Genomic DNA, 23,257 nt, shown 5'->3' with positions numbered 1-23,257 from the left:
ACCAAAATCTGACAAAAATGTTTTGACCTCCACAAGTCTGGTTCATCCTTGGGAGCAATTTACAAACACCACGTTCATCTGTACAAACAATAGTACGCAAGTATAAACACCACAGGACAACGCAGCCGTCATACAGCTCAGGAAGGAGACGCGTTCTGTCTCCTAGAGATTAACGTACTTTGGTGTGAAAAGTGCAAATCAATCCCAGAACAACTGCAAAGGACCTTGTGAAGATCCTGGAGGAAACAGGTACAAAAGTGTCTATATCCACAGTAAAACAAGTTCTATATCGGCATAACCTGAAAGGCCGCTCAGCAAGGAAGAAGTCACTGCTCCAAAACCGCCATAAAAAAGCCAGACTACGGTTTGCAACTGCACATGGGGACAAAGATCGTACTCTTTGGAGAAATGTCCTCTGGTCTGATGAAACAAAAATAGAACTGTTTCGCCATAATGACCATTGTTATGTTTGGAGGAAAAAGGGGGAGGCTTGTAAGCCGAAGAACACCATCCCAACTGTGAAGCACGGGGGTGGCAGCATCATGTTGTGGGGGTGCTTTGCTGCAGGAGGGAAAATAGATGGCATTATGAGGAAAGGAAAATTTGGTGGATATATTGAAACAACATCTCAAGACATCAGTCAGGAAGTTAAAGCTTGGTCGCAAATGGGCCTTCCAAATGGACAATGAACCCAACCATACTTCGAAAGCTGTGGCAAAATGGCTTAACTTCTTAGGGACTGGGGGCAGTATTGAGTAGCTTGGACGAATAAGGTACCCAGAGTAAACTGCCTGCTACTCAGGCCCAGAATATGCATATAATGCATACAATTAGTAGATTTGGATAGAAAACACTGAAGTTTCTAAAACTGTTTGAATGATGTCTGTGAGTATAACAGAACTCATATGGCAGGCAAAAACCTAGGCGCTGACCTAACATAATCGTATGGTGTGCTTTTTGAAATCAGACACTGTGGCTGGATTAACAAGAAGTGTATCTTTAAAATGGTGTATAATACTTGTTTGAGGAATTTTAATTATGAGATTTCTGTTTTTAATTTGGCACCCTGCAATTTCACTGGCTGTTATCGAGGTGGGACACTAGCGTCCCATATATCCCAGAGAGGTTTTAAGGACAACAAAGTCAAGGTACTGGAGTGTCCATCACAAAGCCCTGACCCGAATCCTATAGAAAATTTGTGGGCAGAACTGAAAAAGCGTGTACGAGCAAGGAGGCCTACAATCCTGACTCAGTTACACCAGCTCTGTCAGGAGGAATGGGCCAAAATTCACCCAACTTATTGTGGGAAGCTTGTGGAAGGCTACCCAAAACGTTTGACCCAAGTTAAACAATTTAAAGGCAATGCTACCAAATACTAATTGAGTGTATGTAAACTTCTGACCCACTGGGAATGTGATGAAAGAAATAAAAGCTGGGGGGGGGGGGGGGAAAGAAAAAAAAAATCACTACTATTACTCTGACATTTCACATTCTTAAAATAAAGTGGTGATCCTAACTGACCTAACTTGGATTAAAAATCAGGAATTGTGAAAAACTGAGTTTAAATGTATTTGGCTAAGGTGTATGTAAACTTCTGACTTCAATTGTAGATGTGGCTGGGGGGGTAGTTATAGTTATAGATGGGTCATTCTTTCACATGACCCATCAAGTGTCTGAGTAAGCATATAATAATTATAAAATATTTTACACTTTCAAAATCAGATTATGATATTGTTGTGTAAAAATGGTGCCGACAGAGGCCTGCCGTGCTTCTAGCTCTTGGGAAACTTAGCAGTATTTAGTTTTTTTATGTATTATTTCTGACACATTATTAGCCCAGAACATTTTTGGGGGTCATTACATACAGCCTGGAAGAACTATTGGATATCAGAGTGGCGTTAACTCACCAGCAATACAAACAGGAATATGACTTCCCGGAAACAGATACTTTGTTCGCACCCGCTAAAGGCAAATTAAATTATTCTAGAGGCCAACCCAAAATACCGCCGGCGGAGGAGAGGTACTCGGAGTGGTCTTAGAGTCCGACTGAGGAGGCGCTCACACCACCCACCGCTTCCGAGTATATTACTCGCTAATGTTCAGTCTATGGATAATAAAGTTGATGAGCTCAGGGCATCTTTCCAGAGAGAAATCGGGGATTGTAACATACTCTGTTTCACGGAAACATGGCTCTCTAGGGATATAGTGTCTGAGTCGGTCCAGCCAGTTGGGTTCTCAGTTCATCACGCAGATAGGAGTAAATATTTCTCTGGGAAGAAGAAGGGCGGGGGTGTATGTTTCATTAGTAACGACTCATGGTGCGATTGTGATAACATACAGGAACTCAGGTCCTTTTGTTCACCCAACCTAGAATACCTCAATCAAATACACACTGCCCTATCCCATCTGGACAAGAGGAATACCTATGTAAGAATGCTGTTCATTGACTATAGCTCAGCATTCAACACCATAGTACCCTCCAAGCTCATCATTAAGCTTGAGGCCCTGGGTGTGAACCCCGCCCTGTGCAACTGGGTCCTGGACTTCCTGACGGGCCGCCCCCAGGTGGTGAAGGTAGGAAACAATCACTCCACAATCCTCAACTCCGGAGCCCCACAAGGGTGCGTGCTAAGCCAACTCCTGTACTCCCTGTTCACCCATGATTGTGTGGCCAAGCACGCCTCCAACTTAATCATTAAGTTTACAGACGACAACAGTAGTAGGCTTGATAACCAACAATGACGAGGCAGCCTACAGGGAGGTGGTGAAGGCTCAGAGTGTGGTGCCAGGAAAATAACCTCTCACTCAACTTCAACAAAACAAAGGAGATGATTGTGGACTTCAGGAAACAGGAGGAGCACCTACCTATCCACAGACAGGACTGCAGTGCAGAAGGTCGAAAGCTTCAAGTTCCTCGGTGTATACATTACTGACAAACTGAAATAGTCTACCCACACAGACAGTGTGGTGAAGGGGAAACAGCACCTCTTCAACCTCAGGAGGCTGAATAAATTTGGCATGGCACCTAAAACCCTCAAACTTTTACTGATGCACAATTGAGAGCATTGTGTCTGGCTGTATTACCGCCTGCTATGGCAAATGCACCGCCCACAACAGCAAGGCTCTTCAGAGGGTGGTGCGATCTGCCCAACGCATCAATGGGGGCAAACTACCTGCCCTTCAGGACACCTACAGCACCCGATGTCACAGGAAGGCCAAAAAATCATCAAGGACAACAACCACCCGAGCCACTGCCTTTTCATCCCACTATCATCAGTACAGGTGCACCAAAGCTGGGACCAAGAGACTGAAAAACAGCTTCTATCTCAAGGCCATCAGACTGTTAAATAGCCATCACTAGCACAGTAGAGGCTGCTGCCTATATACATAGACTTGAAATCACAGGCCACTTCATTAATGTTTACATATTTTGCATTAGTCATCTCATATGTATATACTGTATTCTATTCTACTGTATCTTAGTCTAAGCCGCCCTGACATTGGTCGTCCATAAATGTATATATTCTTAATTCCATTACTTAGATTTGTGTGTATATGTTGTAAAATTGTAAGATATTACTTGTTAGATATTACTGCAGTGTCAGAGCTAGATACAGAAGCATTTCGCTACACTCACAATAACATCTGCTAAACACTTGTATGTGACCAATAAAATGTGATGCCAAGGACTAGATAGTGTATTTTTACCTGGAATGTATCCTTACTGTAAAGATATGGGTGGGGCTTAAGAGGGTTTCAACTTTCAAAGGAAAATTCCTTTCCCCATTGTTCCTCAACTTTTTTATTTCACCTTTATTTAACCAGGTAGGCCAGTTGAGAACTAGTTCTCATTTACAACTGCGACCTGGCCAAGATAAAGCAAAGCAGTGCGACAAAAACAACAGTTAAACAAACAAACGTACAGTAAATAACACAATAGAAAAATCTATGTACAGTGTGTGCAAATGTAGAAGAGTAGGGAGGAAAGGCAATAAATAGGCAGAGGCAAAATAATTACAATTTATTTACATTAACAATGGAGTGATAGATGTGCAGATGATGATGTGCAAGTAGAGATACTGGGGTGCAAAAGAGCAAGGAGATAAATAACAATATGGGGATGAGGTGTTGGGTGTGCTATTTACAGATTCACTGTGTACAGGTACAGTGATCGGTAAGCTGCTCTGACAGCTGATGCTTAAAGTTAGAGAGGGAGATGAGTCTCCAGCTTCAGTGTTTTTTGCAATTCGTTCCAGTCATTGGCAGCAGAGACCTGGAAGGAAAGGCGGCCAAAGGAAGTGTTGGCTTTGGGGATGACCAGTGAAATATACCTGCTGGAGCGTGTGCTACGGTGGGTGTTGCTATGGTGACCAGTGAGCTGAGATAAGGCGGGGCTTTACCTAGCAAAGACTTATAGATGACCTGGAGCCAGTGGGTTTGGCAACGAACATGTAGTGAGGGCCAGCCAATGAGAGCATACAGGTCACAGTGGTGGGTAGTATATGGGGCTTTGGTGACAAAACGGATGGCACTGTGATAGGCTGCATCCAATTTGCTGAGTAGAGTGTTGGAGGCTATTTTGTAAATGACATTGCCAAAGTCAAGGATCGGTAGGATAGTCAGTTTTACGAGGGTGTGTTTGGCAGCATGAGTGAAGGAGGCTTTGATGCGAAATAGGAAGCCGATTCTAGATTTAATTTTGGATTGGAGAGGCTTAATATGAGTCTGGAAGGAGAGTTTACAGTCTAACCAGACACCTTGGTATTTGTAGTTGTCCACATATTCGAAGTCAGAACCGTCCAGAATAGTGATGCTAGTCGGGTGGGAGGGTGCGGGCAGCAATCTGCTGAAGAGCATGCACTTAGATTTACTAGTATTTAAACGCAGTTGGAAGCCGCGGAAGGAGTGTATGGTGTTGAAACTCGTTTGTTAGCACAGTGTCCAAAGAAAGTCCAGATGTATACAGAATGGTGTCATCTCCGGAGAGGTGGATCAGACAATCACCAGCAGCAAGAGGGACATCATTGATATACAGTTGAAGTCGGAAGTTTACATACACCTTAGCCAAATACATTTTAAAAAACTCAGTTTTTCACAATTCCTGACATTTAATCCTAGTAAATATTCCCCGTCTTAGGTCAGTTAGGACCACCACTTTATTTTAAGAATGTAAAATGTCAGAATAATAGCAGAGAGAATGATTTATTTCAGCTTTTATTTCTTTCATCACATTTCCAATGGGTCAGAAGTTTACATACACTCAATTAGTATTTGGTAGCATTGCCTTTAAATTGTTTAACTTTGGTCAAACGTTTTGGGTAGCCTTCCACAAGCTTCCCACAACAAGTTGGGTGAATTTTGGCCCATTCCTCCTGACAGAGCTGGTGTAACTGAGTCAGGTTTGTAGGCCTCCTTGCTCGCACACGCTTTTTCAGTTCTGCCCACAAATTTTCTATAGGATTCAGGTCAGGGCGAAATAATTACAGCTTACCGATCACTGTACCTGTACAAAGCCAATCTGTAAATAGCACCCCCAACAACTGATCCCCATATTGTTATTTTGTGATGGCCACTCCAATACCTTGACTTTGTTGTCCTTAAGCCATTTTGACACAACTTTGGAAGTATGCAAGGGGCATTGTCCATTTGGAAGGCCCATTTGCGACCAAGCTTTAACTTCCTGACTGATGTCTTGAGATGTTGCTTCAATATATCCTTTCCTCATGATGACATCTATTTTGTGAAGTGCACCAGTCCCTCCTGCAGCAAAGCACCCCCACAACATGATGCTGCGACCACTGTTCTTCACGGTTGGGATGGTGTTCTTCGGCTTGCAAGGCTCCCCCCTTTTCCTCCAAACATAACGATGGTCATTATGGCCAAACAGTTCTATTTTTGTTTCATCAGACCAGAGGACATTTCTCCAAAGAGTACGATCTTTGTCCCCATGTGCAGTTGCAAACCATAGTCTGGCTTTTTTATGGCGGTTTTGGAGCAGTGGCTTCTTCCTTGCTGACTGGCCTTCCAGGTTGTGTCGATATAGAACTTGTTTTACTGTGGATATAGATACTTTTATACCCGTTTCCTCCAGCATCTTCACAAGGTCCTTTGCTGTTGTTCTGGGATTGATTTGCACTTCTCGCACCAAAGTACTTTCATTTCCAGGAGACAGAACGTGTCTCCTTCCTGAGCTGTATGACGGCTGCGTTGTCCCGTGGTGTTTATACTTGCGTACTGTTGTTTGTATAGATGAACGTGGTACCTTCGGACGTTTGGAAATTGCTCCCAAGGATGAACCAGACTTGTGGAGGTCAACAATTTCTTTCTGGGGTCTTGGGAAAATCTAAAGAAATCAGCCATGATGTCAACCAACCAAAGAGGCACTGAGTTTGAAGGTCGGCCTTGAAATACATCCACAGATACACCTCAAATTGACTCAAATTATGTCAATTAGTATATCGGAAGCTTCTAAAGCTATGACATCATTTTATGGAATTTTTCAAGCTGTTTAAAGGCACAGTCAACTTAGTGTATGTAAACTTCTAACCCACTGGAATTGTGATACAGTGAGTTATAAGTGAAATAATCTGTCTGTAAACAATTGTTGGAAAAAATTACTTGTGTCTTGCACAAAGTAGATGTCCTAACCGACTTGCCAAAACTAATTTGTTAACAAGAAACTTGTGGAGTGGTTGAAAAACGAGTTTTAATGACTCCAACCTAAGTGCATGTAAACATCCAACTTCAACTGTAAACAGAGAAAAGAGTCGGCCCGAGAATTGAACCCTGTGGGACCCCCATAGAGACTGCCAGAAGTCCGGACAACTGGCCCTCCGATTTGACACACTGAACTCTATCTGAGAAGTAGTTGGTGAACCAGGCGAGGCAGTCATTTGAGAAGCCAAGGCTATTGAGTCTGCCGATAAGAATGCTGTGATTGACAGTGTCGAAAGCCGTGGCCAGGTCGATGAAGACGGCTGCACAGTACTGTCTTTTATCGATGGCGGTTATGATATCATTTAGGACCTTGAGTGTGGCTGAGGTGCACCCATGACCAGCTCGGAAACCAGATTGCATAGTGGAGAAGATAAGGTGGGATTCGAAATGGTCGGTGATCTGTTTGTTAACTTGGCTTTCGAAGATTTTAGAAAGGCAGGGCAGGATAGATATAGGTCGATGACAGTTTGGGTCTAGAGTGTCACCCCCTCTGAAAAAGGGGGTGACTGCGACAGCTATCCAATCTTTGGAGATCTCAGATAATACGAAAGAGGTTGAACAGGCTAGTAATAGGGGTTGCAACAATTGTGGCGGATAATTTTATAAAGAGAGGGTCCAAATTGTCTAGCCCAGCTGATTTGTTGGGATCCAGATTTTGCAGCTCTTTCAGAACATCAGCTGAAGTGTATGATATACAATTTTGTAGCACTGCGTCTCTACTTTTATCCAATGTAAAAAAACACAATTTCATAAGACCGAATCGAGGTGATGGGTCACAAATTTGTCCATTTGGGGATCTGATAGTATTTCTGATTGGCTTAACGCACCACCACTGATGAGCTGTGGAGTTTCTCAAAGTAATGTTTTCTTCACCTCAAACAAAGTCTGTTTTTACATCCATTGATAATGACAATAGTTCCTCAGTGCATTTGAAAAATATTTTTCAGCTCTCTCACTTTCGATAATCACTCAGTGTGAAAGGGAAAAATGTCATGCTATGATCCAGTGGAAACGTCATAAAAATAGGCCTACCTGATTACTTCTTATCCTTTGCATAAAAGGCCTACAGCTGTGTCTGTCCAGAGCTCACTGGCATGGGAAACTGAGGACCCAGAATATTTTATACAATGTTGCAAGTTTCCTAGTATGGCTTTGGGTCAGACAAAAATGTGTTGATCTAATGTTTCAAGTCCGTTGCAGACAGGCCATGCGTAGCCAATGTGATAGGATATTTACTTTTATCAGGATATTCTCTCCCTGCAGGCTGCAATGTTTTTATTTGCAGGCTTTATATGCTATTTTTACATAGTCGGCAATGGCAATAGAAGTTACTTTTTAGGTTTGTATCATTTTCATTTAGATAGAATTTTCATTAACCACATGACAATCATATTAAGATACGAAGACGGTATTATAAATTAAATAAAACCGTTCCACAAAAATGTGCATCTTGAGTCATGTGTCCTATTTCATCAAACAGTGCACTTCAAGCATCAGACAAGCTTAATGCATATATAGTTGCATATGTACGGTGTCTCTAGATGTGGAAAAATACACATAAAAATGTCAACCAATCGATTGGTCGAAAGAACAGACAACTTTCAGTCAACCAATATTTTTTGGAGGTCGGGGACAGCCCTAACGGAATCACTCTGTGTGCACTGTTTGATGGGGAGTATAACATGCTTTTTGAAGGACTACCTCATCTCTGTACCCCACACATACAGATAATTGTAAGGTCCCTCAGTCAAGCAGTGAATTTCAAACACAGATTCAACCACAAAGACCAGGGAGGTTTTCCAATGCCTTGCAAAGAAGAGCACCTATTAATAGATGTGTCAAATGTTTTTGAAAAGTAGACAGTGAATATCCCTTTGAGCATGGTGAAGTTATTATTAATTCCACTTTGGATGGTGTATCAATTCAGTCACTACGAAGATACAGGCGTCCTTCCTAACTCAGTTGATGGAGAGGACGGAAACCGCTCCGGGATTTCACCATGAGGCCAATGATAACTAAAACAATTACAGAGTTTAATGGCTGTGATAGGAGAAAACTGAAGATGGATCAACACTGTAGTTACTCCACAATACTAACCTAATTGACAGAGTGAAAAGGAAGCCTGAACAGAATAAAAAAATATTGCAAAACATTGATCCTGTTTGCAACAAGGCATTAAAGTAATACTGAAAGAAATGTGGCAAAGCAACTCACAATGCACTGTCCTGAATACAAAATGTTGTGTTGAATTGGATTTGCTCCAAACATATCACTGACTATCACACTACATATTTTCAAGCATAGTGGTGGCTGCATCATGTTATGGGTATGCTTGAAAATCAGTAAGGACTGGGGAGTTCTTAGAATAAGAAAATAAAAGGAATGGAGCTAAGCACAGGAAAAATCCTGGAGGAAAACCTGGTTCTGTCTGCTTTCCACCGGGACACTGGGAACTCATCTTCCAGCAGGACAATTACCTAAAACACACAGCCAAGTATACACTGGAGTTGTTTACCAAGAAGACAGGGAATATTTCTGAGTAGCCGAGTTACAGTTGAGTTAAATCTGCTTGAAAACCAATGGCAAGACTTGAAAATGGTTGCTTAATAATGCTCAACAAACAATTTGACAGAGCTGGAAGATTTTTTTAAAGCTCTTCGAGACTAACCCAGAAAGACAAACAGCTGTAAATCGCTGCCAAACCTGATTCTAACAAGTATTGACTCAGGGATGGGAATATATATTTAAATTAGATATTTCTGTATTTAATTTTAATACATTTGTAAAGATTTCTAAAAACATGTTTTCACTTTGTCATTATGGGGTATTGTGTGTAGATGGGTGATTAAAATATTTAAATAAATTGTGAATTAAGGCTGTAACACAAAATATGGAGAAAGTCAAGGGGTATTAATACTTTAAGGCAGTGCATGGCTGTGTGGGTACACCGACCCTAACCCCATCAAGGTGTGCATCAATTTAATATTTTGTATCGTTAAAATTATTTCACGCAGATTTAATGTTTAGACCGAGAGCCAGGGATCAAACTCCCCACTACAGAAGACGCCTTCGTCCAATGACTTAAGTGTAATACAATGGAACTGAGAGTCGTGATCGAGATTTAATGGCACACTATCTCTGGGAAAATACATAGCTAAAGCAGGGCTATTATATGACATGCAGAAATTATGATAATACAAAAATTTGCATGTTGAGAACCTCTAACTTACCCGTCGGGAGACTTCTTTCGCCCTGTACTGTGTCTTCGAAAACAAATCGATCAAATCCGCTATTTCCTCGCTCTTTCTGCCGGATAAAGTTAGTCCGGAGGCCGTTAGGCTCCCAGACACAGACGGGGATGCAGCCATCATCGTGCCGCGAGCCACCTTGGGCTCTATCCGAACTCGTCCGCCCTCAAACACCGCAGCACATTGGGAACGGGAAGAGCCACCAGGCCATCCCTTCCCAGCCAGTTTATTTCTGACTGCCCGCTTGAAGGGGCCGGAACCGGGTATTTCTCCTGAATGCAGGGCACCGCCGGGTTGGAACTCTCTACAAACAAGGACGGCTAGCTAAAGCTTCCAGGAAAAACTGGCCAGGCAAGAAGGCTGTAGCTAACGTGGCTAACTAACTAAGCCGGAGGAGGTGGATTTAGTTGACTAACGTTAGCTAACTTTATCTAGTTAACTTAGCTCCTTTTAGAACGTATCCACGCTCCAAGTTAAAACCACCACATTACCAAAAGTTAGCCTTTAAAATGTAATGCAGACAATCACCCAGCTGACTGGTTTGTAGTCCTTGCCCTCATCACGCGTATGTTTGGTGTTGACAGAGGAACACTAACGTTACGAGCTTCAATCATGTAGTCCGGGGGCCTGACTCAGGAAATCTCAAGGACTCCTGGCCTAGTCACGCGTTTCCTCAATGTCACGTCTTAATTTCCGCTAGGCAAAGATGACAAAAAATATGAAAGTTTCCAAAACGATTAATTCCGTAACTGCAGGGATTCAAATACGTATTTGTTGTTCTCGATCAAAATCACACGAATGTGCAAGTGTTGAAATCCGTGAACTGTCTCAAGGAACAAGTGGTAAACAGGAAGTTGAAACCAGCACGTGACCACCATCGCCACCTGATAATGACGTAAGGCATTCAATTCGTAAACGCTCATTAATTAACAGCCAATTGTCAATTAAAGTGGGACTTTCTTACATAAAGCACAGATTTGCAATAAAGTGTGATATTTTAAGTTAATTAAGTCAGGATTCCTATTTGACTCAGCCACGTCTCCGTTTTCGGGGGGGATCAGCTTTAATATTGCAGATAGATTGTTGCTTCAATCAACGTAATTGTTTGCATCATTTCCAATCCCCCATATATTTTTGGGGTAAATATATCTTTCTAAAAACAAACATACATACCCATATACATATATATAAATAAACATTCATACATATACATACATACATACACATACATATATGCATATATGCATACATACATATATATATATATATATACACACTTTTTTTTAGAATATACCTTTATTATTCCCCGCAAACCCTACCGTCCCTCGCCCAATTGGAGTAAACTAATAAATAATAACACTTAGGCTTCTACCTTCTACCAGTTTATACATACTATACACATTTTACAGACACAATCTATTTTACAATAGTTATATTTTGTTTGTTTTTATTCCTGGCCTTCCTCTATTTCTGATGTCCATCCAGTTTGATTTCTATTTGTAACTGTGCTATTTCACGAAATTTCTGAACCTATATACATTTTACAGACCCGATATGTTTTACATTTGTTATCTTGTTGTTATTAGTCCCACCCTTCAGCTCCATTCAACCCCTTCCCATCTATCTCTTAACACCATCCATTTTGGATTTCCATTTGCCATACGTTTTTCAACTGTGCTGTGATGCATCACAAAAGACTGAACCTTTCTATTCTCATTGCTTCAACAGATTGTAAATTAAAGATAAACATTTTTGCTAAAATAATTATTATATTATTGATCGATTGACTATGACTTTTCAAATCACCCAGCATTGCTATCTGCAGCGTTAGTTCTATGTAAATGTTGCAATTCTTCAGCCATTCCTGGACCTGTGACCAAAAACGAGCTACATATGGACAGTACCAAAATAATAGATCTAATGACTCTGCCTCCTCGCAGCAAAATCTGCAGAGCTGAGAAGATTGTATCTTCCATATATATAACATTCTATTAGTTGCAAGAATTTTGTATAATAATTTAAATGGAAAAATTAGAAGTTTTGAATCCAGTGTCGTTTTGCGTGTCAATTCATAAACCATGTGCCATGGAATCGGTACATTGAAAATCTCTTCCCAACTATTTAGCAATTTATATGGCACAGCTGTCATTTTTTGGTCCTTAAATGAAACTGGTATATATTTTTATTTATCACAATTTTCTTTAACCATTTTTGGTCTTTAATGCAGGGCCGACAGACAAGTTCCTTACTTTTTCCTCCTTCCACTTGCCTCTTCCATTTTTGTGGTAATGCTGCAATTAGTTGGTTGTAATTTTGGGTAGAGCAGACATTTCCATATGTCTGTGTTAGCTGCATATGTGACATAACTCCACCAGTCCTATTTATGATATAATTTACAAAGATTATACCTTTTTTAAAATTTGATCGAAAAATATGTTTTTTTAATCAATTAGTATATTTGAGTTTAACAAAAATATTTGTTGTATTATTTGTTCTGTCTTTTCAGGTGGATTAAACTGAAATTGCAACCAACTTTCTAAGGCTTGTTTAGAAAAAAAATATTTTGGAGATTATTTCTTTTTCAAATAACCGAAAATGAGCAGCTGTAATTTGAATGTAGAGAAAAGGGCCATTCTTGAGCATGGGGTGAGACGTTACTAATTTACTAGAGAACCATTTAAAAATTACACTACCGTTCAAAAGTTTGGGGTCACTTAGACATTTCCTTCTTTTTGAAAGAAAAACACATTTTTTAGTCCATTAAAATAACATCAAATTGATCAGAAATACAGTGTAGACATTGTTAATGTTGTAAATGACTATTGTTGCTGGAAACGGCAGATTTTTTATGGAATATCTACATAGGCGTTCAGAGGCCCATTATCAGCATCCATCACTCCTGTGTTCCAATGGCACGTTGTGTTAGCTAATCCAAGTTTATAATTTTAAAAGGCAAATTTATCATTAGAAAACCCTTATGCAATTATGTTAGCACAGCGGAAAACTGTTGTTCTGATTAAAGAAGCAATAAAACTGGCCTTCTTTAGACTAGTTGAGTATCTGGAGCATCAGCATTTGTGGGTTCGATTACAGGATCAAAATGGCCAGAAACAAAGAACTTTCTTCTGAAACTCGTCAGTCTACTCTTGTTCTGAGAAATGAAGGCGAGAAATTGCCAAGAAACTGAAGATCTCGTACAACGCTGTGTACTACTCCCTTCACAGAACAGCGCAAACTGGCTTTAACCAGAATAGAAAGAGGAGTGGGAGGCCCTGTTGCACAACTGAGCAAGAGGACAAGTACATTAGAGTGTCTAGTTTGAGAAACAGACGCCTCTCAAGTCCTCAACTGGCAGCTTCATTAAATAGTACCCGCAAAACACCAGTCTCAACGTCAACAGTGAAGAAGCGACTTCGGGATGCTGGCCTTCTAGGCAGAGTTGCAAAGAAAAAGCTATTTCTCTGACTGGCCAATAAAAATAAAAGATTAAGATAGGCAAAGAACACAGACACTGGACGGAGGAACTCTGCCTAGAAGGTCAGCATCCCGGAGTCGCCTCTACACTGTTGACGTTGAGACTGGTGTTTTGCGAACTGAAAATAGTTGTGCAGCGACCTGGCAAAGCTTGAGAGGATCTGCAGAAAATAATGGGAGAAAGTCCCCAAATACTGGTGTGCCAAGCTTGTAGCGTCATACCCAAGAAGACTCAAGGCTGTAATCGCTGCCAAAGGTGCTTCAACAAAGTACGGAGTAAAGGGTCTGAATACTTATGTAAATGTGATACTTCTGTTTTTTATTTGTAATAAATGAGCAAATATTCTAAAAACCTGTTTTTGCTTTGTCATTATGGGGTATTGTGTGTAGATTGATGAGGATTTTCTTTTTAACTCCATTTTAGAATAAGGCTGTAATGTAACAAAATGTGGGAAACGGGAAGGAGTCTGAATACTTTCAGAATGCACTATATACAAAGAAATATCAATAGAAAACAGGTCAAATTAAACAAAGTGCAGCTAGTTTGCAGTCTTACCAGCTTCAATTTGAAGTGACTGTTAGCTGTGTTGTTGACTAGCTCCTCTGAACAACAGTGTCCTGACAAGAGAGCACATTTTCTATGCCAAGTGAAATCACACGTCATTAGCTCATTGTTATGGATGTATCCAAATAAATGTCAGTAGAAAACAGCTTAAACAAATGCAAATGCAGCTACTTTGTTGTTATTCTGGCTGCGCTGTTTGAAGTGACTAAGTTAGCCGTAGTTGGCTAGCTAGCAAGCAAGGGATAAGAACGTTGCCAGCCAGTATGGCAATAGAATATTTAGAACGAACGACGGGGTCACATCCATGGATAGAGAGCAAAAAGACTTAACGACTGGGTCACATCTATGGCAACCGAACCGAAAGAAGGAACGACCAGCAGGCTTGTCAAGCAACCCTAGATTTGTGTTGGGACTATATCTTGTGGAAGGATGAAATAGTATGAATAAATGAATAAAAATAACTTTATTAATGAAAATATGTAAATCCTTATTTGAATATGTTGGTAACCTGTTGTATAAAAGTTATAATGCCCTCGAAGCCGGTGTTTGGAGGACATATTGGCACGTGAAACCTGTGAAACATAGTGTAGATGTCTAACCATGGTTCAAATTTGGTCCGGTCCAGACCAAATCTAAACCAATCAAACACATACGGTAACAGTTAAAAGTTTGGACACACCTAATCATTCAAGGGTTTTTCTTTATTTTTACTATTTTCTACATTGTAGAATAACACTGAAGACATCAAAACTATGAAATAACACATATGGAATCATGTAGTAACCAAAAAAGGTTTAAACAAATCTAAATATATTTTATATTTTATATTCTTCAAAGTAGCTACCCTTTGCCTTGATCACAGCTTTGCACACTCTTGGCATTCTCTTAACCAGCTTCACCTGAAATGCTTTTCCAACTGTCTTGATTGAGTTCCCACATATGCTGAGCACTTGTTGGCTGCTTTTCCTTCAGTCTGCGGTCCAACCCATCCCAAACCATCTCAACTGGGTTGAGGTTGGGTGATTGTGGAGGCCAGGTCATCTGATGCAGCACTCCATCACTCTCCTTCTTGGTCAAATAGCCCTTACACACCCTAAAGTAATCATTCTACCCCCCCCCCCTAAAAGATTTAGATGCACTATTGTAAAGTGGTTGTTCCACTGGATATCGTAAGGTGAATGCACCAATTTGTAAGTCGCTCTGGATAAGAGCGTCTGCTAAATGACTTAAATGTAAATGTAAATGTTGGGTCATTGTCCTGTTGAAAAACAAATGATAGTCCCACTAAGCGCAACCAGATGGGATGGCATATCGCTGCAGAATGCTGTGTAGCCATGCTGGTTAAGTGTGCCTTGACTTCTAAATAAATCACTGACAGTGTCCCCAGCACAGCACCCACACACTATCACACCTCCTCCTCCATGCTTCACGGTGGGATCCACACATGCAGAGATCATCCGTTCACCTACTCTGCGTCTCACAAAGACACAGCGGTTGGAACCAAAAATCTCAAATTTGGACTTATCAGACCAAAGGACAGATTTCCACCAGTCTAATGTCCATTGCTCATGTTTCTTGGCCCAATCAAGTCTCTTCTTCTTATTGGTGTCCTTTAGTAGTGGTTTCTTTGCTGCAATTCGACCAAGAAGGCCTTCTTCTCTGAACAGTTGATGTTGAGATGTGTCTGTTACTTGAACTCTGTGAAAAACATATTTGGGTTGCAATTTCTGAGCCTGGAAACCCAAATGAACTTATCCTCTGCAACAAAGGTAACTCTGGGTCTTCCTTTCCTGTGGTGGTCTTCATGTGAGCCAGTTTCATCATAGCGCTTGATGGTTTTTGCGACTGCACTTGAAGAAACCTTCAAAGTTCTTGAAATGTTCTGATTGACATACCTTCATGTCTTAAAGTAATGATGGTCTGTCATTTCTCTTTGCTTATCTGAGCTGATCTTGGTCGTTTACCAAATAGGGCTATCTTCTGTATACCATCCCTACCTTGTCACAACACATCTGACTGGACCAAACCTGAACCAATTATCGACGTCTATGTTTGGGCCGCACCAAAAAAAATGACACAGGAAAGATGTCCGGTCAGGACCGGAAAACGACTTTGAATAGACGTCGTGTCAGTCTGTGCTTACTGGGGTATAAATTGCTTTCATTATTGCCAAGGCAAACAGAAAGCCAAATATGGTGTAGTAGGCATTTAGGTGCTTTGCTGTCACGCCCTGACCATAGAGATCCTTATTATTCTCTATGTTTGGTTAGGTCAGGGTGTGACTCGGGTGGGGAAGTCTATGTTTTCTGTTTCTTTGTTTTTGGGCCAGTGTGGTTCCCAATCAGAGGCAGCTGTCTATCGTTGTCTCTGATTGGGAATCATACTTAGGCAGGCTGTTTTCCACCTGTGTTTGTGGGAGGTTGTTTTCTGTTTAGCATCTGAATCTGACAGAACTGTGTGCTTTCGTTTTCTTCGCCGGTTGCTATTTTGTTTGAGTGTGTTGTGAAATAAAGTATCATGAACACTTACCACGCTGCGCCTTGGTCCACTTCTCCCTCTAACGACGAGCATTACAATTGCATGGGTTTACTGAAAGAAATATACAGTTGAAGTCGGAAGTTTACATACACCTTAGCCAAATACAATTAAACTCTGTTTATCACAATTCCTGACATTTAATCCTAGTAAAAATTCCCTGTTTTAGGTCAGTTAGGATCACCACTTTATTTTAAGAATGTGAAATGTCAGAATAATAGTAGAGAGAATGATTTATTTCAGCTTTTATTTCTTTCATCACATTCCCAGTGGATCAGAAATATACATACACTCAATTAGTATTTGGTAGTGAAATAATCTGTCTGTAAACAATTGTTGGGATTATGCACAAAGTAGATGTCCTAACTGACTTGCCAAAACTATAATTTGTTAACAAGAGATTTGTGGAGTGGTTGAAAAACTACTTTTAATGACTCCAACCTAAGTGTATGTAAACTTCCGACTTCAACTGTATGTTTCAGAGGTGAATGAATGAAAAATCGCTCTATAGTTTATAGCCAAACCATATTACAACACAATATCGACCATTCATGCGTTTGTGAAATATTGTATTCATCCATTGGCAGATTCTGTACTTCCATAAAATTTTTTTGACTGGTTCCAGGGGACCTTCAGACGAGTCTTATGAGGCCTGTGGGCGTCCTAAAGCAAAACATATATGTGTCTGTGAGAGTTCCATCTTTCCATAGAGGGGTAGTTTGTACGCCAATTCCGTGGGAAGACCGATTTTTGAGATGTCTCATGGTCTGACAAACACCTCTCTGGCTCTGTCACCTTTCACCGCAGATGAGGAAGTGTTACACAGGGGGATGTTTTTTACATTTTTATACTAATTAGATTAGATTGCCTGTTTTAAGCCATTCAATGGTTCTTTGCACTTCAGAAAAGTTTTTTTCTCTCTTTTAGTGATAATTAAAATGTACGGTGGCTCATTAAAATACCATGAGTGAGAGTGTCATTCCAGTTTATGTCATCTGTTGTGTTATACCATTACTTTTTAAATATGACGATGACCAGCAGGGGCGCAACTTTGGTTTTAGAACCTGGCGGGGGGTCTGGGGTTCCTCCCTTATAATTTTTGGGGGCATCTAAAGCTAATTTCCTTCATTTCTACACAATATAATATGACCCTTTTGATGAGCGAGAAAGTTATAGACACACAAATATCATACCCGCCCAAAAAACGATTGTAATGGTGAGAGGTTAGCATGTCTTGGGGGTATGATATTTGTGCATCTATCTTTGTCATTCATCACCATTCACACTTCATTCAGGATTATCCATAATCATTGTAGCATCCAAATGAATGTAGAAGTGTTTGGAAACATATTATATTCTTATTTACAATAAGGACTCCAAAATTACACAATACATTATTTACCATTCATTTCTATTGGGCAAAAAATGATCTGAAACACAACCAAAACAAACAGAAAATGTATCCAACAAATTTGTAGATTCACAAGCTTGATGTAGTCATTGCGTGCTATGAATGTCGGACTAAATACTTAACTTTTTACTACTTTAATACACATACAAGTTAATTTGTCCTTATACTTTTGCTCCCCTAAAATGGGGGTCTATGTACAAAAGTGCTGTAATTTCTAAACGGTTCACTCGCTATGGATGAAAATTTCCTCAAATTAAAGCTGACAGTCTGCACTTTAGCTTCATGGTCATTGTTTGATTTCAAACTTTTGGAGTATAGAGCCAAAAGAAGAAAAAATGCTTCACTGTCCCAATATTGACAGAGGATTCATATCATAGGCCTAATAGTACTGTAGAGCTCTTTTTACTTGGAGCGCTCCAACCCAACACACCCCACTCAGCTTTAGAATCTTAGTAAAACATTCATTATTGGTTTTGAGTCTGTTAGGCCAAGACCAGAGTGACAACCAACTCTACGGCAGAACCTAGGGCCAGGACTGAGCAGCCCAGCAACTAGGGATTTCCTAAATAGGTATCTCCCCTGACGTGGACATGTTTTCAATACAGACTCCTTTTGTCGTACAGTATTCCATATAAGGCATACAGACCTTATGAAAGTTGCGCAGTATACCCTTAATCTTGTAATAAATCAAATCTAGTGATACATAACTTGACATTAATGCCATCCATTGTGACGTTGTGGGAGGATAACCAACCTTCCGATTAATGGCAACGCTAGGTTACACAGTTTCTTCTGATAAGAGTCTTCAGTATCAACATTTCCAAGCAAACAAAAACGAGGAGAAGGGTGAATCTGTAAACATGCTGAGATAAAAGAACATACTCTTTGCCAGAATTCAGGCAGCCTTCACAAGAGCATAACATATGCAAATGTATCCACTTTTTGTGTTTTGCACCTCCAGCAGAGGAATTACATTTCTGAATGCATTATATTCATGTTCACTGGCATATAGTACGTTCTATGGATGGTCTTAAAACTGCAGTAATTTATGTCTGTGATTATATGAACATGACCCGGCATTCAAACATATCTGTATCCATTCATCATCATCAACGGTGTCTCCCAGGTCTTCCTCACATTGTTGTTTTACATGTTTTGTGTCATAAGGAAAAACCTCTATCAACCCTTGATACAGTTTGGAAATCAACTTTAGAGGTCTGTCAGACTGTCTTAAAATAGTTTCAATCTTGAAGCTTCTGGCTTGTCCTGTGTTCGCTGCACAGAGAAAATAAAGTGTTGCATCTGTAAAAGGTCACGTCAGCGCCGTCACAGAATGGTCTTCCCTAGTTGCCTGACCCTGGCCTGCTGAGACCCCTGTCACCATTTGATCCTACTCAGATGAAGCATGACAAAGAATTACCTTGGTGTACATTAATACATTGTATTATCCAAGAATAGAATCAATGGTTCAATAATTGAAATGAGCATTATTCCCAGATCTGACTGTAGCCGACCCATCAACTCAAGATTGGAACTTTGCATCATTTCACTGGTTGTTATAATATACTGCAAAATTCACCTGAGCTCTGTAGACTGGTCTTCCCTGGCTGTCTGATCTGCTGGGACAACTGTCCCCATCTGATCCTGCTAAGGCATGATGAGCATAGTGTTGTGTACTGACTGTACCATGACAGTGATGCCTGTAGAGATGTTTATACCGTGTCAGTGTGAAAAGTAGGGAATTAGCTTGGGAAACTGACAGATCAACAACATTACATTGCTGTACTGACTAATTAAAAACTCACATTGTGCTGTCAAAAAAGTCAGAATATCAGTCTTCAATCATTTACCCGCTGGTTTCATCGTTTGATTAAATGGTGCCGGAAGAAATGGCAGCAGTTTTATGGGTGCCCAACCAATTGTGAAATGATGTGGGGATTATTTCGCGTTATTTGTAACTTATTTTGTATATAATGTTTTTGCAACCGTATCTTACGGCAAAAAAAGAGATTCTGAATATCGATCACTCACCTCAGATTAGACCAAGATTTTTTCTACAGCAAAGATGACGCTCAAGACATTCTCCAAACACCCCACAGAACCGACATCCCCGTTATTTGCAAGAGGAAGTGACGCAGGTACAGAGAACAAAGAGCCGGATGCCTGGTCAGGACCCGGCGAAGGCGACTGGGAAAGCTGCCATTACCATCAATACTACTCGCCAACGTGCAATCATTGGACAATAAATTAGACGAGGTACGATCACGAATATCCTACCAACGGGACATCAAAAACTGTAATATCCTATGTTTCGCGGAATCGTGGCTGAATGACGAAATGGATATTCAGCTACAGGGATATACGCTGCCCCGGCAAGATAGAACAGCACACTCCGGTAAGACGAGGGGGGGGCGGTCTGTGCATATTTGTAAACAACAGCTGGTGCACGAAATCTCAGAAAGTGTCTAGATTTTGCTCGCCTGAAGTAGAGTATATTGTGATAAATTGCAGGCCACACTACTTGCCTAGAGAGTTTTCAGCTATACTTTTCGTGGCTGTTTATTTACCACCACAGACAGATGCTGGCACTAAGACCGCACTCAGTCAGCTGTATAAGGAAATAAGCAAACAGGAAAGCACTCACCCAGAGGCGGCGCTCCTAGTGGCCGGAGACTTTAATGCAGGGAAACTTAAATCAGTTCTACCAAATTTCTATCAACATGTTAAATGTGCAACCAGAGGGAAAAAAATTCTAGATAACCTGTACTCCACACACAGAGACGCGTACAAAGCTCTCCCTCGTCCTCCATTTGGTAAATCCGACCACAACGCTATCCTCCTGATTCCTGCACCAGTGACTCGGTCTATAAAAAAGTGGTTAGATGAAGCAGATGCTAAACTACAGGACTGTGTTGCTATCACAGACTGGAACATGTTCCGGGATTCTTCCGATGGCATTGAGGAGCACACCACATCAGTCACTGGCTTTATCAATAAGTGCATTGAGGACGTCATCCCCACAGTGACTGTACGTACATACCCCAACCAGAAGCCATGGATTACAGGCAGGATTTGCACTGAGCTAAAGGGTAGAGCTGCCGCTTTCAAGGTGCGGGACTCTAACCCGGAAGATTACAAGAAATCCTGCTATGCCCTGCGACGAACCATCAAACAGGGAAAGCGTCAATACAGCTGTTCAGGACGACTGTGTGATCACGCTCTCCGTAGCCGACGAAAGACCTTTAAACAGGTCAACATACACAAGGCTGCTGGGCCAGATGGATTACCAGGACGTGTGCTCCGGGCATGTGCTGACCAACTGGCAGGTGTCTTCACTGACATTTTCAACATGTCCGTGATTGAGTCTGTAATACCAACATGTTTCAAGCAGACCACCATTGTCCCTGTGCCCAAGAACACAAAGGCAACCTGCCTAAATGACTACAGACCCGTAGCACTCCCGTCCGTAGCACTCACGTCCATAGCCATGAAGTGCTTTGAAAGGTTGGTAATGGCTCACATCAACACCATTATCCCAGAAACCCTAGACCCACTCCAATTTGCAAACAGATCCATAGATGATGCAATCTATACTGCACTCCACACTGCCCTTTCCCACCAGGACAAAAGGAACACTTATGTGAGAATGCTATTGATTGACTACAGCTCAGCATTCAACACCATAGTACCCTCAAAGCTCATCACTAAGCTAAGGATCCTGGGACTAAATACCTCCCTCTGCAACTGGATCCTGGACTTCCTGACGGGCCATCCCCAGGTGGGGAGGGTAGGTAGCAACACATCTGCCACGCTGATCCTCAACACTGGAGCTCCACAGGGGTGCATGCTCAGTCCCCTCCTGTACTCCCTGTTCACCCACGACTGCATAGCCAGGCACGACTCCAACACCATCATTAAGTTTGCAGACGACACAACAGTGGTAGGCCTGATCACAGACAACGACGAGACAGCCTATAGGGAGGAGGTCAGAGACCTGGCCGTGTGGAGCCAGAATAACAACCTATCCCTCAACGTAGCCAAGACTAAGGAGATGATTGTGGACCACAGGAAAAGGAGGACCGAGCACGCCCCCATTCTCATCAACGGGGCTGTAGTGGAGCAGGTTGAGAGCTTCAAGTTCCTTAATGTCCACATCAACAACAAACTAGAATGGTCCAAACACACCAAGACAGTCGTGAAGAGGGCACGACAAAGCCTATTCCCCCTCAGGAAACTAAAAAGATTTGGCATGGGTCCTGAGATCCTCAAAAGGTTCTACAGCTGCAACATCGAGAGCATCCTGACTGGTTTCATCACTGCCTGGTACGGCAATTGCTCGGCCTCTGACCACAAGGTGCTACAGAGGGTAGTGCGTACGGCCCAGTACATCACTGGGGCTAAGCTGCCTGCTATCCAGGACCTCTACACCAGGCGGTGTCAGAGGAAGGCTCTAAAAATTGTCAAAGACCCCAGCCACCCCAGTCATAGACTTTTCTCTCTACTACCGCATGGCAAGCGGTACCGGAGTGCCAAGTCTAGGACAAAAAGGCTTCCAACAGCTTTTACCCCCAAGCCATAAGACTCCTGAACAGGTAATCAAATGGCTACCCGGACTATTTGCATTGTGTGCCCCCCCAACCCCCCCTCCCCCCCAACCATCTTTTTACGCTGCTGCTACTGTTTATCATATATGCATAGTCACTTTAACTACTTTAACTAACTACTTAACGGCTGGCCATGCATTCCACCTGGCTACCCCTACCCTGGTCAACAGCACTGCAACCCCCACAGCAACTCGCCCAAGCCTTCCACATTTCTCCTTCTCCCAAATCCAGTCAGCTGATGTTCTGAAAGAGCTGCAAAATCTGGACCCCTACAAATCAGCCGGGCTAGACAATCTGGACCCTTTCTTTCTAACATTCTCTGCCAAAATTGTTGCAACCCCTATTACTAGCCTGTTCAACCTCTCTTTCGTGTCGCCTGAGATTCCCAAAGACTGGAAAGCAGCTGTGGTCATCCCCCTCTTCAAAGGGGGGGACACTCTTGACCCAAACTGCTACAGACCCATATCTATCCTACCCTGCCTTTCTAAAGTCTTCGAAAGCCAAGTTAACAAACAGATTACCGACCATTTCGAATCCCACTGCACCTTCTCCGCTATGCAATCTGGTTTCAGAGCTGGTCATGGGTGTACCTCAGCCACGCTCAAGGTCCTAAACGATATCTTAACCGCCATCGATAAGAAACAATACTGTGCAGCCATATTCATTGACCTGGCCAAGGCTTTCGACTCTGTCAATCACCACA

At 41.6% G+C, this 23,257-nt stretch overlaps 1 protein-coding gene across 2 annotated transcripts in view; it reads right to left on the bottom strand.

The window, feature by feature from the left end:
* Positions 1 to 10,842, bottom strand: part of LOC106565250 (myotubularin-related protein 14) — a 45,746-nt gene extending 34,904 nt beyond the window's left edge. For both annotated transcript variants that reach the window (XM_014132148.2, XM_014132150.2), the window contains exon 1: positions 9,948 to 10,842. In XM_014132148.2, coding sequence (XP_013987623.1) covers positions 9,948 to 10,088 — 141 coding nt within the window. In that variant the 5' untranslated portion in view covers positions 10,089 to 10,842. The remainder of the gene's footprint in view (positions 1 to 9,947) is intronic.
* Positions 10,843 to 23,257: the final 12,415 nt, after the last annotated feature.

Source organism: Salmo salar, chromosome ssa12 (assembly GCF_905237065.1).
Source record: "Salmo salar chromosome ssa12, Ssal_v3.1, whole genome shotgun sequence".
Classification (NCBI taxonomy): Eukaryota; Metazoa; Chordata; class Actinopteri; order Salmoniformes; family Salmonidae; genus Salmo; species Salmo salar.
Note: the sequence above shows the minus strand (reverse complement) of the source record. Positions and strands in the feature narration are given on the sequence as shown.